Source organism: Oryctolagus cuniculus, chromosome 7 (genome assembly GCF_051225735.1).
Source record: "Oryctolagus cuniculus isolate XC-2025 breed Fujian yellow rabbit chromosome 7, ASM5122573v1, whole genome shotgun sequence".
Taxonomy (NCBI): Eukaryota; Metazoa; Chordata; class Mammalia; order Lagomorpha; family Leporidae; genus Oryctolagus; species Oryctolagus cuniculus.
In genome coordinates this window covers 3575268-3592812 of record NC_142873.1, presented here as the reverse complement: position 1 = coordinate 3592812, position 17545 = coordinate 3575268, and the positions used below count along the sequence as shown (strand labels likewise).

The 17545-nt window shown below is 46.9% G+C and overlaps 1 protein-coding gene across 3 annotated transcripts in view; it reads right to left on the bottom strand.

Moving 5' to 3' along the window:
• Positions 1–6938: 6938 nt before the first annotated feature.
• The window catches only part of KLHL20 (kelch like family member 20), a 73643-nt gene continuing 63036 nt past the window's right edge, over positions 6939–17545 (bottom strand). For all 3 annotated transcript variants that reach the window (XM_070077132.2, XM_070077133.2, XM_089299410.1), the window contains 4 exons: positions 15701–15834; positions 14691–14899; positions 12832–12938; positions 6939–8455 (listed from right to left, as the gene is read on the bottom strand). In XM_070077132.2, the coding sequence (XP_069933233.1) occupies positions 8371–8455; positions 12832–12938; positions 14691–14899; positions 15701–15834 (535 nt within the window). In that variant the 3' untranslated portion in view covers positions 6939–8370. The remainder of the gene's footprint in view (positions 8456–12831; positions 12939–14690; positions 14900–15700; positions 15835–17545) is intronic.

Below are 17545 nucleotides of genomic sequence, written 5' to 3'. Positions count from 1 at the left end.
CATCAAATGCCTACAGAGGGAGTGGGTGTTTGGTGTGGGGCTTATTACGCCACGTGGGATGCCTATGTCCTGTATCAGTGTCTCAGTTTGAGTCCTGGCTCAACTCCTGATTCTAGCCTGCTGCCAGTGTCACCCCGGGAGGCGGCAGGTGTGGCTCATCTGCTTTGGTCCCTGACATCCATGTGGGAGACCTGGATTGAGATACAAGCCCCTTCCTGGCTTTGGCCTAGCATAATGTGAGCGAGGGCATTTGGGGGATGAACCAGCAGATGAGAGCTCTCTGTCTCCCGCTTTGCCTTTCAAATTAGGTGAAAATAATAAAAGCACCAGTCCCTCTGAAGTTACCATGTTCCTGTACTCCTACGTATTTCCTGTATACTAGGATATTCAGAGCAGGGATTGTCAAGCTTTTTCCACTTGGCATCCCTTTACATTCTCAGAAACTATCAGGTTCCAAAGAACTTTTGCTTATATGGATTATGTCTAGTAATATTTATCATATTACAGTTTGCTACTATTCTACTCATATCCCCTTGCATACTTTTTTTTAAAAAAAATTATTTATTTAAAAGAGTTACAGAGGGACAGAGGCACTCTTCCACAGTGCCGGCCCCAGGCAGCTGCTTTTATTGCTACGTCACAACACCAGCCCCTTCGAGGACATTCTTAACAAAGATTTTTAAAATTTCAAGTCAGTAGTGATGAAGAATGTTACTAGTCATAGTTTGGTGCCGCTGCCTTGATTTTTTTTTTTTTTTTTAAGATTTATTTATTTGAAAGAGTTACAGAGAGGCAGAGGCAGAGAGAGAGAGGTCTTGCATCTGCTGGTTCACTCCCCAAATGGCTACAATAGCCAGAGCTGGGCTGATCCAAAGCCAGGAGCCAGGAGTTTCTTCTGGGTCTCCCACACGGGTGCAGGGGCCCAAGGACTTGGGCCATCTTCTACTGCTTTCGCAGGCCATAGAGAGCTGGATCGGAAGTAGAGCAGCCAGGACTCGAACTGGCGCCCCTATGGGATGCCAGCACTGCAGGTGGCAGTTTTACCTGCTACACCATAGCGCCGCCCCTCACTGTCTTGATTTGTGCCAAGGCGCTGGCAGTTTTATCCATATTGCTTCTGTTTCATCAGCGAAAATGTCACGATAGTAGAAAAGGCAAGACTTCTTAATTATACTAGGAGAACAGTTTTTATGTATGGATACTCTGAAAGAATCTTAGGGACTTCGGGAATCTTTTTTTTTTTTTTTTTTTTTTTACAGGTGTCGCTCCCCCATTCGCGGAGGAACGACACAGGACCCTGCGCTGTTCTTTTGTCTGCTCGGCCCTTCCCGGGTTTGCTGCTGGTCCTTCCCAGGTTGGCTGCCGACCCCTCCACCTCCGCGGAGGGGCAGCACCCCCTGCCACTTTCCCCGCTTCCACGGAGGAGCGGCACACCGCCGGCCGGCTCTCTCGGGGGCTGCTCAGGTGTTCCTTCAGATGTTCCTGGTGCATGTTGTTTTTCTCCTCCTTTATAGTCCTCTTCCACCAATCCCAACTCTGCTACCCACACGCCGAGTACGCTGCTCTCCTCCAATCAGGAGCAGGATCAGCTCCTGCAGGTCATCACTCAAGTTGGCGAGAGGCAGCTGCGTAGAAGTTGTTTACTCCCTTCTCAGCGCCATATTGTGGGAGAGCAGATGCATAGAGTAAGTCTTAATTCCAGTAACAGTCTAGTCTCAGTTGCTCCCCACAGTTCCCCCTTTCTTTTTATTTTTTGGCGTTGATACGCGCCTGTCTTCGGTGCCCCGTGGCACACACTCTGCTCTGCTTGCTAGAGTTGCCTGCAGGTGCTTATAGCCCTACCAATCAGGCAAACCGAATCCGGGTCCTCTTCGCCATGTTGTGAGGAGGTTTTTAGGCGCTGATGCGTGCCTGTGTTTGGTGCCCTGCAGCGCATGCTCTGCCTGCAGGTGCTTACCGCCTTACTAATCAGGCAGACCGAATCCGAGCCCTCTCATTGCCATGTTGTGGGGAGACTTATTGGTGTTGATAACGTGCCTATCTTCGGTGACCTGCGGGGCATACTCTGCTAGCCGCCTGCAGGTGCTCACCACCTTACTAATCAGGCAGACCGAATCCAAGCCTTCTCATTGCCGTGTTGTGGGGAGGCCTTATTTTTCTCTATTTCTCTATCTCCGGGCATTCCTATCTCTCCTATTTTACTTCTATCTGCCAGCATTCCTATTTCTCTCATTTTACTTCTATACTTCTGTTTCTTTTACCCCCACGGCTTCCCAGTGCCCGCCCCGAGGCAGCTTCTTGGCGCCTCGCCCCGCGGCAGCTTCCCAGCTCTGCGTGGCTTCAGCCCGTGCTTCTCTCATCTGCGCTGCTTCCAGGCTTCGCGCGCGCTCTGTGGTCTCTGCGCCCTTCGAGCCCGCACCATGGCCTCCGTGCCAGCCCCGCGCTTCCTATCTACTCGCTCCCCATGCGCTCTCTCCGCTCGTGCCCCGCGCGCTCTCTCTGCGCGCAGCGGCTTCCGCGAATCACGGCCTAGCTCATGTTTCCACTACCGGTTTAGTTTTCAGTCTAAGTCCCCCGGGCTAACCTGACGAATTCCAACCTAGCTTACGTCTCCGCTTTTCGGTTTGGCTTTCCGTCTTTTGCTCCCCGTGCTGACTTGACGAATCCCAACCTAGCTTACGTCTCTGCTTCAGCCTACCCCCGCGGCTTCATTTTCCCTAGCTTGTATTTTTCTCTACCTGGTACATTTCCTAACTTTGTTCCAACAATATTTCTCTCTCATTTCTCCTGGCTTCTCCCCACAGTCCGTATCCGAGTCTGTTTCTTCTAGCTTTCACTTTCGCTTTCAACCTTAGCTTTCTCCTAGCTTCTCCCCGCAGTCCATATCCAAGTCTAAGTTTCTTCTAGTGTTCACTTTCACTTTCAACCTTAACTTCTTCCAGCACTTTTTCCGTCCGGCTTTTCCCTAGGCTCTTTCCTAGTCTCTCTCCGGTATTTTCCTGCTTCTTCCCTCCTAGGTTTCATATCCGAGTCACGGCACCATTATGTCGCTCCCCCATTCGCGGAGGAACGACACAGGACCCTGCGCTGTTCTTTTGTCTGCTCGGCCCTTCCCGGGTTTTCTGCTGGTTCTTCCCGGGTTGGCTGCCGACCCCTCCACCTCCAGCAAACCCGGGAAGGGCCGAGCAGACAAAAGAACAGCGCAGGGTCCTGTGTCGTTCCTCCGCGAATGGGGGAGTGACAGACAGGCAGAGTGGACAGTGAGAGAGAGAGACAGAGACAAAAGTCTTCCTTTTGCCGTTGGTTCACCCTCCAATGGCCACCATGGCTGGCGCACTGCGCTGATCCGAAGGCAGGAGCCAGGTGCTTCTCCTGGTCTCCCATGGGGTGCAGGGCCCAAGCACTTGGGCCATCCTCCACTGCACTCCCTGGCCACAGCAAAGAGCTGGCCTGGAAGAGGGGCAACTGGGACAGAATCCAGCGCCTCGACCGGGACTAGAACCCGGTGTGCCGGCGCCACTAGGTGGAGGATTAGCCTACTGAGCCGCGGCGCTGGCCCAGGACTTCAGGATTCTAAGACACCACTCTGAGAACCACCAATCCAGAGGCTTAAATGTTTTTAAAGGTAGGGACCGCTCCTGTCTCAGTATGCATCTGAATATTCATTGATCTAAATTGGCGCTAGATACGTGTCCTCTTTTCCTAGGAGTTCAGACTTAAATAAAATAACTCTTCTTTCTAGGGAAGGGGTATTATTAGCTACCAACTGTTGATGGATTAGCTCCAAAAATTTAATGTTTGTACAATGAATACTATCTTTTTCTTTTTTCCATTTAAAGAAATCTAAGTTCTTAAGTGGCTGTGGAATTCAAAGAGCATTATTAAGGAGCTATGAGACAGCTGAGAGTTTTGTCATTTCTAGGAATGATTCTTATCTGTCATTTCCAGAATACAGCCCCAAAGCCATTTACAGAGCCAGCTGTCACACACTTGTTACACAGTCAGGCACCAATGCTGAGATGGACTGGGCCAGTCTTGCTTCTTGCTTCTCTCCTCTCCTGTACTTCTGCCCTCATCCCACTTTTTCTTTTCCTGTCTGCATCCTAGGTTAAGAAGCTTATTAAGCTTGATGGGCTTTTTCCCTATGCTCACTCCTATCTTGTTCAGGAGGGACCACCTTTTTCATAAGTATTTGGCCTGTCAGGTAAGATGGCACAAGGGAACCTGTATTCCCTTTCAGAGTGCTCAGGGTGGAGCTGTGGCTCTGCTCCCAATGCCAGCTTCCTGCTGATGGCTTAAGGAATCGGGTCCCTGCCATGCATACAGTGGGCTTCATTGAGTTCCCCACTCCTGGCTTCAGCATGGCCCAGCCCTGGACATGGCAGGTATTTGGGGGAGTGAACCAGTGGCTGGGAGCTCTCTGTTTTTCTTTCAAATTAAAAAAGAAAAAGGTATTATCTGCAGAATGGATACTTAGGGGGCAAAATATTATGGACTAAAAACTCAAATACTCATTTTGGAAATCACACACAGGAATGTGGAGAGAGAGAGCACAAGGATTTTGAATCTGGGTATGTGATCTGAGGTTCGACTTCTGCCATGTCAAAAAGACATTTACTTGAAAGGCCAGCAACAAAGAGTGGAGTGACGGAGTGAGAGAAATTTTCATCCGCTGCCATGTCATTGTAACTCATTTAAGCTTGAGTGGCTGTATTTATAGTGAGCATAGTTGTGGGAATCAGTAGGCAGGTAAGTTAATACAGATTGTGTTATACGGCCATGCCTTTTACAGAACGCATTTTTTCCATGACAAAACTGGAATGCCTTCGGTGGAGGCGGAGAACAGCTGTTCCAGGTTCCGGGGAAAATGTGGGCTGGTGTGTTTGTGTCCTCATCAGTCACCGTCACATGAATTTCCCCCACTGGGAACTGCCTACGGGAGAATAATCCCCAGAACTTGTTCCTGTTGTCATGCCTATCCTTTTCCTCAAATATATGCAGGAGATCTCGGGAAATTTGTGATTTTACCTTGAAGACTGTTCATGCTGAATAACCCAAGGAGCTCACAAAAATCTGAATGCTTTTTAAATGTTCAAGCTAGGCTTTCTTCATTAGCATTTATGGTCTGTTGTTATGTTTGGTTTTAAGCCGTGTTCCACTACGGGCTAGTGTGGGGCAAAGAAATGAAGTGGGAGTTTGGGAAACTGATTTCTTTTTCTTTTCTGTTTTTTTTTTTTTTTTTTTTTAAAGATTTTATTTATTTATTTGAGAGGTAGAGTTTCAGACAGTGAGAGGGAGAGACAGAAAGGCCTTCCGTCTGCTGGTTCACTCCCCAGATGGCTGCAACGGCTGGAGCTGCACCGATCCGAAGCCAGGAGTCAGGTGCTTCTTTCCGGTCTCATGTGGGTACAGCGGCCCAAGCACTTGGGCCATCTTCTACTGCTTTCCCAGGCCACAGCAGAGAGCTGGACTGGAAGAGGAGCAGCTGGGACAAGAACTGGCGCCCATATGGGATGCTGGCGCCGCAGGCGGAGGATTAACCTACTACACCACAGCGCCGGGCCCCGAAACTGATTTCTAATGGCAGTGCCATCATTCATTGCCTAGTATGTCTTAGGCAATTTCCTTGTTTTTAGACTTAAATCAGTGTAATAAATGGGTTTGGATCTGAAGAACTGTTAAGAGTCCCTCCAGATCAAAACTGTGATTCTGGGGCAGTGTCAAGGAATAGTGGGTAAAGCTGCTGCCTGAGATACTGGCATCCCATATGGGCACCAGTTCAAATCCCGGCTGCTCCACTTCCGATGCAGCTGCATGCTAGTGGCCTGGGAGGGAAGGGGAAGATGGCCCAAGTGCTTGGGCCCTGGATACCCATGTGGGAGACCAGGAGGTTCCAGGCTCTCAGCTTTGGATGGGCCCAGCTCCAGCCATTGCAGCCATTTAGGGAGCGCATCAGTGGATGGAGGATCTCTCTCTCCCTCTCTCTAAGTCTGCCTTTCAAATAAATAAATAAGTCTTTTAAAAAATCTAAACTGTATTACTTTTTTTTTTTATTTTTATTTTTTTTTTATTTTTGATAGGCAGAGTGGACAGTGAGAGAGAGAGACAGAGAGAGAAAGGTCTTCCTTTGCCGTTGGTTCACCCTCCAATGGCCGCCGCTGCAGCCGGCGCACCGCGCTGATCCGATGGCAGGAGCCAGGATCCAGGTGCTTTTCCTGGTCTCCCATGGGGTGCAGGGCCCAAGCACCTGGGCCATCCTCCACTGCACTCCCTGGCCATAGCAGAGAGCTGGCCTGGAAGAGGGGCAACCGGGACAGAATCCGGTGCCCCAACTGGGACTAGAACCCGGTGTGCCGGCGCCGCAAGGTGGAGGATTAGCCTATTGAGCCACGGCGCCGGCTCTGTATTACTTTTTTTAAAATTTATTTGACAGGAAGAGATATAGAGACAGAGAGAAAGGTCTTCCTTCCATTGGTTCACCCCCACAAATGGCCGCTATGGCTGGCACTGCGCCGATCTGAAGCCAGGAGCCAGGTGCTTCCTCCTGGTCTCCCATGCGGGTGCAGGAGTCCAAACACCTGGGTCATCCTCCACTATCCTCCTGGGCCACAGCAGAGAGCTGGGCTGGAAGAGGAGCAACTGGGACTAGAACCCGGCGCCCATATGGGATGCTGGCGCCACAGGCGGAGGATTAACCAAGTGAGCCACGGCACTGGCCCTAAACTGTATTACTTTAAAGCTCTACAACAGAAAATAAGTTTATAGGTTAGATAATATATAAAATATATAACAAAAATTCCTAGTTCTAGCTGGCAATCCCTTTATTCCTTCAGGTTGAAAGCATTTACAATTTACATAAAGGCCATTTAAATGATACAGAAACAGAAAATCTAAATTAAATATCAAAGGGTACAAGCATTAAAAAGCATTAACCAAAATTTTTTTTATGGTAAATACTACCTTTATTTAAAAAAGTTATACATGCTAGAAAAAAGCATAAATGATACATGTAAACAACTGTTTACTAAATACTTATTTTTTTTCTTTGAAAAAGGTGCAAATGATCGTTAAATGTAAACACAAAACTTGCCAAACATTTCTGTGGGAGGGGAGAGGGAGAAGGTGAAGGTTATTCCTTTTGGTTGTGGTTAAAGTCTTATTCAAAGATCTTCCTGCAAAATATGTTGAAAACACTGGCCTGTGAATACAATGAGGAAAAAAAACCCTTAACCACTGAAATTATTTATTTCCTTAACATTTTGAACTTTTATCAGTAAGTGCAATTTGAAAGAAACAGTAACAGTGGCCTTATAGAATGCAAATGATACAGTTTGTATAAAAGAACCAAAATATTAATAAAATGCCTCAGTTGGTTTCCCGCTCATTAACATGTACGATCGTCACAGGGACTGGAGAATCATTCCCTTGGACGCTGTTAGTAAAGGAGAGAGCGCCTGCCTCATCTTCCGGAGGCCTGAGCATGGGTGCAGACTGCGTACAATGCAATGCCTGGGGGAGGTCACTGCTCTGGCCCTTCGGTAACGATAAGGAAACAGGAGGGAAGGCTGCTTCAGTCATGATCATTTTTAAGCAAAAACTCTTGCGAGAGTCATACATGACTACTGGGAAGCAGCAAGTGAGACTCTCAGACTTCTCCCAAGAGGCAGTCAGCAGGGCTGCAGATCTAGAAGACTTGCAATGTAGTAGAAAACAAACTTACGTAGAAGGAAACGAGATGTGAATGTCCAGGGATGACAGCTCTAACAGCTGAGTCCTGGTTTTATTCCTTCTGAATTGTGCTATTTGAAATAAGATATCTATTTTTATTTCATTTTTTAGATTTTCAAGTCTCCCGGTGCTTAGTGCAAGAGTGATGGCTAGCTAATGCACTGTGCGTGCCTATCTTTGTCACTGGTAATCCTCGGGAGCAGTAGTCATGTGGATGGGGCGCCCAGGAATAACCACCAGACCGTACAGAGCCCTTCTGCCCCAACCATACGTAAATCAATACCTCAAAAACAAATTAAGTTTTGCTGCTGGGAATTTTTCTTTCTTTCTTTCTTTTTTTTTTTTTTTTTTTTTTTTTGTGGGAGGAAGCATAGTAAAAAAAAATACAAACTTACAAACTGATCAAAAACAACAACAAAAAAAGATAAATTAAAACCCCAAATAAATATTCTGCACAGAACTGAAAATTCTTGTGCAAAGGTGGCGTCTTGCAGGTGAAGTGTTTTCATTGGATTTGTATTTCCATATGTTGAGGCACCAGCAAAGAATAAAATTTGTTCTAATGTCTTCTCAAGCTGTACAAAGCTCCAAAGTCAAAGCTCTCCAGAATACAGAGCGTATACAAGGCTGTCTTCTACATGGTCACCATATATGGGATTCACAATGTGTCATTTTAATCACTCCTACACCGCCCCCTAGCCGACGGTAGTTCATCCCGCCATATAACCTGCAAAGAAAGAAACAAAATCAGATTTTCTCACTCAGAGAAAACACTGTTTCTTCTATAACTAGATGTTAATCAGACATGTTTGTATGTTTTATAACACAAGTGATATTTTCAGTTTCATACATTTCTTCCAAAGAACAGAAGCTGGACTTGAGCAGGCTCGGCAGCAGAATTATTTCAGATAACAACTGAAAAGTTCTCACTTACAGAGAGTAACCACTTTTCCATCCCAGAATTTGACAACTTGATGTCTACACTGGCTTCTAACAATTAGGCAAAATCGTATGTTCAACGTTTTTGTGTCTAATTTTGCTCCAATTATTTTCTCATCTGCACTTTCCTTTTGCTAAACCCCTTCACTTATTTACGTTTGCCCCCTTTTCTTGTATGTAGCCATGTGAGCCTCCTCAAATCTTTATGGAACAAAATCAGACATGAGTAAATAAAGTGAGCATCTAGTTGGTGGTACCTGAACAAAAGCACATTCAAAACTAAGGACTTCTATGCAAGAGAATACTAGATCTTCAGCCAGGTGTGAGGTAAAACTGGGCTTACGTTTGGGATAAGTAACTACAAGAATGTGCATATTAATCTCTCAATAGATGATTCTCAGGAATTTCACGAATGGGCATGTATTTGGCCTAGTGGTTAAGATGGCTGGGACAAGCACATCCCATACTGAAGTGCCTGGATTCAAGCCCCAGCTCTGTTCCCGAGTCTAGATTCCTAGTTTAGTGTACACCCTGGAAGGCAGTAGGCGATGGATGGTTCTAGTAACTGAGTCCCTGCCACTCATGTGGAAGGCCTAGAATGTCTCCCTCCCTCACCCCCTCCCTTCTTCCCTCCCTCCCACCAACCCTGCCTTCATTCCTTCCATAAATATAACTTTAGGAACACAGTGACTGTGCCCACTCTACCTGCCCTCCCGTGTTTCTGGCTCCTGGTTTCAGCCTGGCTCACCCCTGGTTGCTGTGGGTATTTGGGGAGTGAGCCCATGGAAGAGAACTCCCTTCTCTTCCTCTTCAGTGAAGAAATTAAAAGCCCAAGCACTTCAGCCATCTTCTGCTGCTTTTCCCAGGCCATAGCAGAGAGCTGAATCAGAAGTGGAGTAGCTGGGACAAGAACAGGAGCCCATATGGGATGCCTGTGTTGCAGGTGGTAGCTTTACCAGCTATGCCACAGTGCCGGCACCTCTGCTAATCCTATTTAGTGACAGTTACTGAGAAACAAGTCCATACATAGGATTATAATAATGAAATGGCAGCAGTAAATTTAGCTGTCTTCCCAAATGATGCTGACTCAAATTCCCACCAAAAATAGCTGTATATGGGAGAAAATATCCCACAAGTGGGAGGCTCCTATTAATCAAAACCTGCCGTTACCTGTCATTTCCCTCTATTCGGTTTTCAGTGAGACCTTCCTTGACTGCCTTCAGCAGACACTCCTTCCCTTCCTGGCTAACCCCCTGGGCTGCTTTGCTATTTGCTATAGCACTTACACCTCTTTGGTATAGAAACCTGTGTCTTCTTCCCTACAAGGCCAACTACAGTAGGGCAGGGAAGTTTTGTTTTATTCACCTCTGTATCTTCAGAGCCTAGAACACTCAGTCAAGATGAGATGTAGGAGCAAGAAGTGTATGCTGGGGCAGGCGGTGTGGTGCAGTGGGTTAAGCCACTGCTTGTGATACTGGCATCCCATTATCACAGTGCCAGTTGCAGCCACAGCTGCCCTGCTTTTGATCCAGCTTCCTGCTAATGCGCTTGGAAGTCAGCACAAGTTGGTCCAAGGACTTGGGTCTCTGAAATCCGCATGGGAGACCAGGATGGAGTTTCTCGCTCCTGGCTTTGGCCTGGCTAGCACCAGTCTTTATGGCTATTAGGGGAGTGAGCCAGAAGACAGGAGATCTCTCTCTCTGTCTCTCCCTGTCTCACTCTTTCAAACAGATAAAATCAACCTTTAAAAATAGTAGTATGTTTTCCTGAGCCTGACTTTATTTTTTATTTTTATTTGTTTATTTTTAAAGACTTACTTATTTGAAAGTCAGAGTTACAGAGAGGAGAGACACAGAGGGAGGTCTTCATCTGTTGGTTCACTCCCTAAATGGCTGCAGTGGCCAGAGCTGGGCCAACCTGAAGCTAGGAGCTAGGAGCTTCTTTTGGGTCTCCATGTAGGAGCAGGGGCCCAAGAACTTGGGCCATCCTCTGCTGCTTTCCCAGGCACATTAGCAGGGAGCTGGATTGGAAGTAGAGCAGCTGGGACTCGAACCGGTGTCCACATGGGATACTGGCACTGCAAGCAGTTGCTTAACCAGCTACACCACAGCACCAGCCCATGAGCCTGACTTTAGTGTTGTGACAACTGCTGAGCAATACCGAGCCATGTGCAATCCAAACAGTCATCGATAAAAATGTAAGTGCTGTGGCTTTCTCATAGATGAATATACAGAGGACTCAATAAATTCACAAGGTGAATCTAACAAGGTGACAAAAAAGTCTGGGAGGGTAGCTGCAGCTGAAAATTAGGAATTGTTCTACTAGAATATAGCAGGAGGAGCCAGCATTGTAGCACCGTGGGTTCAGCTGCTGCCTATGAGGCTGGCATCTCATACTGGAGCATGGGTTTGAGCTCCAGGCGCTTGGCTTCAATCCAGTCCCCTGCTAATGTGCCTTGGGAAGGGAACAGAAGATGGCCCAAGTCCTTGGTCCCCTGCATCACCCATGTGGAGACCTGGATGGAGCTCCTGACTCCTGGCTTTGGCCTGGCCCCGCCCCTGGCTGTTGTGGCCATTTGCGTAGTGAACCAGCAGGTGGAAGATCCTGTTCTCTGTCTCTCCCTCTTTGTCACTCTGCCTTTCAAATAATAAAATATAATTCTTTTTTAAAAATTTTTATTTATTTATTTATTTGACAGGTAGAGTTACAGACAGTGAGAGAGAAAGAGACAGAGAGAAAGGTCTTCCTTCCGTTGGTTCACTCCCCAAATGGCCACAATGGCCAGTGCCGTGCTGATCCAAAGCCAGGAGCCAGGTGCTTCTTCCTGGTCTCCCATGCAGGTGCAGGGGCTCAAGCACCTGGGCCATCCTCCACTGCCTTCCCAGGCCACAGCAGAGAGCTGGACTGGAAGAGGAGCAACCGGGACTAGAACCCGGTGCCCATATGGGATGCCGGTGCCGCAGATGGAGGATTATCAAATGAGCCACAGTGCAGGCCCCCTCTTAAATCTTTAAAGTTAAAATCATCAAGTCTAAATCTTTACTCAGTTATAACAGACTCCCAGGACTAATTTGATAGATGCTCTAAAATGCCAAATATATAGTTCATTTTCAAATTTAATAAAAACTATTGTGAGTTTGTTGAACTTTATATCTGAATTTATCTTTTAAACATTTTGTTTATTTGAAAGACAGAGCATTGAGGCTGGCGCTGTGGTGCAGTGGGTTGATGCCCTGGCCTGCAGTGCTGGCATCTCATGTGGGTGCTGGTTCGAGACCCGGCTGCTCCATTTCCGATCCGGCTCTCTGCTATGGCCTGGGAAAGCAGTGGAAGATTGCCCAGGTCCTTGGGCCCCTGCACCCACGTGGGAGACCCAGAAGAGGCTCCTGGCTCCTGGCTTCGGATCGGTGCAGCTCTGGTCATTGTGGCCATTTGGGGAGTGAACCAGTGGATGGAAGACCTCTCTCTCTCTCTCTCTCTCTCTCCTCTCTCTGTGTATCTCTGACTTTCAATAAAAAATAAATCTATCTTAAAAAAAAAAAAAAAAAAGCAGAGCAGCTGGGACTTGATGCAGTGCTCCAATATGTGATGCTGGCGTCGCAGGTAGTGGTTTATTCCACTGTGCTGCAAGGACGCACCCTCCTCCCCCCAAGTGGCTTCTTAGCCACTGTGCCAAATGCCTGCCCCCAAAATAGGTTTTAAAGTGAGATAAAATATCATTTTTTTAAAAAATGACTGTAATTTGTTTTTGTGGGCATAGCATTTCCCACAAAAACACTGCAAAACTGTGCTGACAGATTTGGAGCCAAAGACCTAGATTTAAATTCTGACCCCATCACTACTTTGCTTAGGAAGTCACTGTATTTCTTGGTACTTTACTTTCCTTAGCTGAATAGAATGGGGCTAGAAAGGAGATTTATTTTTTTTCCTCCTGCTTTTCTGGTTTCTAGTTACAAAACTAGACAGTTAGCAAAGAGAAGACTTTTCCAAGACACCAGCCCCTTCCGAGCAATCAAGCCAAAGGGAACCACTGAATATGGCGTGTCAGCTCTCTTTAAAGCACACCAGTGTGTGGACCATCTTCGTGTTGATGGTCGTGGGCCATCTCAGCCCATGGTTTCCCAGTCAGTGGTGAGGTGATCTGCAGCACAGCTTAGGGGTTACCTCCACGTGTTTGCATCAGGATCGAAAACTTCAATGGTCTTCAAGTATGTTGTGCCGTCAAAACCTCCTACTGCCATGAGCTGTCCATTGACCACTGCCAGGCCAACCTAGAGGACCAAAGCACAGGTGTTGCTGAAGAGACTGGACAATTACAGGGAATTTTAGACTGGTTTCTAGATACATCTAATAAAAGATAATAAAACTTAAACTCTTACATTCCAATTTACTTGAACACAGAGGGAAAAAGTAATATAAAAATATGAAATTATGGGAACTATAAAATGTTATGTTCAATGAGAATATATATTTTTAAAAGATTTATTTATCGGGGCTGGCGCGGTGGTACAGTAGGTTAACCCTCCACCTGCGGCACCAGCATCCCATATGGGTGCCGGTTCTAGTCCTGGCTGCTCCTCTTCCAATCCAGCTCTCTGCTGTGGCCTGAGAAAGCAGTAGAAGATGGCCCAAGTGACTGGGCCCCTGTACCCATGTGGGAGACCTGGAAGAGGCTCCTGGCTCCTGGCTCCGGCCATTGCAATCATTTGGGGAGTGAATCAATGGAAGGAAGACCTTTCTCTCTGTCTCTTACTGTCTGTAACTCTACCTCTCAAATAAATAAAATCTTAAAAAAATATTTATTTATCTATATGAAAGGCAGAGTTACAGAGAGGGAGAGGCAGAGAGATCTGCCATCTACTGGTTCACTCCCCAAATGATTGCAACAGCCATGGCTGGGCCAGGCCGAAGCTCAGAGTCTGGAACTCCATCTAAGTCTCCCATGTGTGTTCAGGGGCCCATGTACTTGGGTCATCTTTCACTGCTTTTCCATGTGCACTGGCAGAGAGCTAGATCAGAAGTGGAGCAGCCAGAACATGAACTGGTCCCCACGCAGGTGGTGGCTTAACCTGCTGCACCACATCATCAGCCCATCAATGAGAATACTTAGAGTCCAAAACATAGAGTTCTTAAACTTAAGAAAAAGCATTCACCAAAAATGAGAAAGAACCTCCAAACTGCTCTCACTTTCTCTGGGGTTTGCCTGCTTGAATTCACTTTCTAAGTTGCCACTAAAAATGTCTTTAAAAAATACAAATCTATGGGACGGGCGTGTGGTGTCTGGGTTAAGCCGCCATCTGCAACGCTGGTATCCCACATGGGCACCAGTTCAAGTCCCATTTCCACTGCTTATCCAGTCCCCTGCTAATGGCCTGGGAAAAGCGGCAGAGATGCCCACATGCTTGGGCCTCTGCTACCCTGGCTTCAGCCTGGCCCAGCCCTGGCTGTTGTGGACATCTAGCGGGGGTGAGCCAGTGGATGGAAGATCTCTAATTCTAACTTTCAAAATAAATTTTTTTTTTTTGGACAGGCAGAGTTAGACACACACACACACAGAGAAAACTTTCAAAATAAATCTTAAAAAAAACAAAAACAAAAACAAAAACAAAAACACCACAAATCTAATCATGTCACTTTCCCCTTTAAAAGCCTTCTAGGCCTCCCTACTACCCATGGGGAAATTTAAAGTCCTTAATATGTTCTCAGGCCCTCCAGGAGCCTGTAGCCCACTGTTTAGCCTCACCTCCTGGCTTCTCTCTTTTCCCTGCTAATGCACCTGTAATTCAGTAGTGCTGGGCTGACCACCTCTCCTCACACCACTGTGCTTCTGCACACTGTTCCCTGGCTAGTGTCTCCTGTCTGCCTTCACGCCTGAGCTTATTTACTGTGGCTGTCTTTTTACTGCCCACACCCGTTTTTTTTTTTTTTTTTTTTTTTTTTTTTTTTTTTTTTTTCAGATTTATTTATTTATTTGAGAGGCAGAGAGGGATTGTTTTCAAAGCTCTCAGTAGTTGGGCGCTCACTCCACTCCGGCGGGATGTCATGGCCACCACTGGAGACCACTGGTTCGTTCTAGGGTTGTATCTCTCAGCACTGCTAAGCTCTGTGGTGTCATCTCTACCGCCGACAGCGTAGATCATGTCCTGGTACACTGCACAGCCGAGGTGCTTCCTCCGGGTCCCCATGGGGGCTATGGTGTGCCATCTGTTCTCCTGAGGACTGTAGCGCTCCACTGCAGGGAGAAGAAAAGCAAGGCCCTGAGCAGTCAGCCACTTCCTCTCACCCCAGGTTCGTCAAAGTCACCGAAACTCGTGACGACACGTACTTACAGTCAGCAACATGAATTCTGCTTCTGAGAGGACTTGTGTATCCCTGGGCAATCCTAGACTACACTGTCATCAGGACTAGTTTCTCTTAGGTATGGTGTGGTGAAAAGGGCGGGTGTTGGAGCACAGAGATGTGATCATCCTTACTCTTTCTGTCTTTAAGTGGGGAGACTGGACTGTCTGATCCCCAAGCACCATTCAGGACGGATAACGCTATCACAAGAGATATTTTCTGTACTCCTAGAGTCCTCTGCCCATGACCTCGTGCAGTTCAAACCACTAGAGAGGACAAGATAGGTAGCAATGAGTCATACACTATCTTTAGGCTAAAATACCCATTCTCTCTAAACAGAAAGAATGAACAAACATGCCAGCTTCTAGTTCCAAGTTTCTATTTTAGATCATAATATAAAGTACTTTTTGTCATGGGGAGGTAGTGATGGGAAGGGAAGTAATCATGTTCAGAAAGCAGTTCTATTTTCATTAAAAATTTCTAGACGCTTACATAGTAGAAGAAAAATAAATATTTTGGGACTGTACTAAAAGAATATGGCTGCAGAGAGAGATGCGTTACACTTTCTTAGGGGGAAAATAAACCTTTTTCTAATAAATTACAGCATGACCTGAACTTTTTATACCTTTTGAAGGTGGACTCTCCTCAGAACCTGCTGCTTCTGGGAAACCACAAAGTTCTGGGAGGGACTAACCTGTGTTGAGTGGAGATGTCCCATCAGAGCCACCTACTGCATATAAGAACCCTCCCAACACAGCCACGGCCACGCCTAGTCTCCTGGTGCTCATGGAAGCCACACGAGTCCACTTGTTCTCCTTTGGATCATACCTGCGCGAGAGAAACCAGACTGTGGGCGTGTTCTTATTAAATGAAGCCTTTTTCCTAAGATCTTAAATCACTCTAAAGATACACTGGATAATCCACTCACTATCGTCAAATGCACAGTGAGACTGTAAGGTATTTTACTTAGTTATGAGGGAGGAAAAAGCCTTAGAATTTATGCCTGCTTCAGTTGCTAAGTTACTTTCTGCACTCAGAGCTACGATGTTAGAGCTGGAACTCTGAACGCTGTATTTCTCTTTTGCCTGCTGTCTCTGTTAGACGGTGCCAAAGGGCAGGACTAGAGACCCTGGGGGTCTAGAGAGGGAAAAGGTCCCGCTCCTTCTTGTTCCCCTGCCGACCCAGTCAGCGCTGTTTCAGCAACAGCCCTTCACTCTGACCATGCCAGTTAATTTCTTGTTTTTATTTGTCAATCATAACTTTTAGCTCTGCAATCCCGTTAGACTTGGAGGGGAAGTAAGGAAAACATGGAACCCAAAGAACTGTAGGGAGAGCACAGTGACGGGCATCACGAGCAGATGGGATGCAGGGTGCCCTCCTGAGCTACAGGAGTGCTCTGCTGGTTAAGATCAGAGTTGTCCACAGCTGGCAATGGTGATCTTCCTGCCGGTCTTGCCGTTCTCAGACCCAAAGTGCTCCGTGGCTTCCACAATATTCATGCCTTCTTTCACTCTGCCAAAGACCACACGCCTGCCATCCAACCACTCAGTCTTGGCAGTGCAGATGAAAAAGCTGGGAACCATTTGTGTTGTGTTTGGCATTTGCCATGGACAAGATGCCAAGACTTATATGCTTTAGAAGTTTTCTTTTTCTTTTCTTTTTTAAAAGATTTGTTCATTTATTTGAAAGGCAGGGTTATAGAGGCAGAGGCAGACAGAGAAAAAGAGAAAGGTCTTCCATCCACTCGTTCACTCCCTCCCCCAAATGGCTGCAACGGCCAGAGCCAGCAGCTTCTTCTGGGTCTCCCACCTGGGTGCAGGGGCCCACGCACTTGGCCATCCTCCACTGCTTTCCCAGGCCACAGCAGAGAGCTGGACTGGAAGTGGAGCAGCTGGGACTGGAACTGGTGCCCAGATGGGATGCTGGCTCTGCAAGCGGTGGCTTTACCCGCTACGCCACAGCGCCAGCCCCCAGAGGGAAGTTTTCCTCATCAACTTCTCTCCATAGATGGAGCTGCTCCCATGCCATTGTAGCATGTTAAGTTGCCACCCTGTCACATAAACCCTGGAATAATTCTCTGAAAGCAGGAACCCTTGTAACCAAATCCTTTCTCTCCGGAACTCAGAGCACAGAAGTTTTCTGCTGTCTTTGGAACTCTGTCTGCAAAGAGCCCAAAGGAGATGCAGCCCAAAGGCTGGCTGTCAATGGCAATGTCGTGTCGAAGAACACAGCTGATGGTGAGCAGCTGTGGGTGACAACGGCGTCTGCAAAGCCCAGGCCAGCTAATTTCAATTGCTAGGCTTGTGCCTCTTGGAGATCTTAGTCACAGCTGTGAGGGGCAAATCCTCTGAGTTCCTGGGGTCACAGTACCAGAGTTTAGTTGTCTGCTGTTGTGCAGCAAGTCACCCTCAGCTCCCCTAAGAACCCTAACTGGTTGTCTTTGGAAGATCATGTGTAAAGAATTCATTATTTTGAAAACTTTAAATAAAGTTCACTAAATATATTAAATAAACTTCAAAAAAATTGAAGTCTTATATTG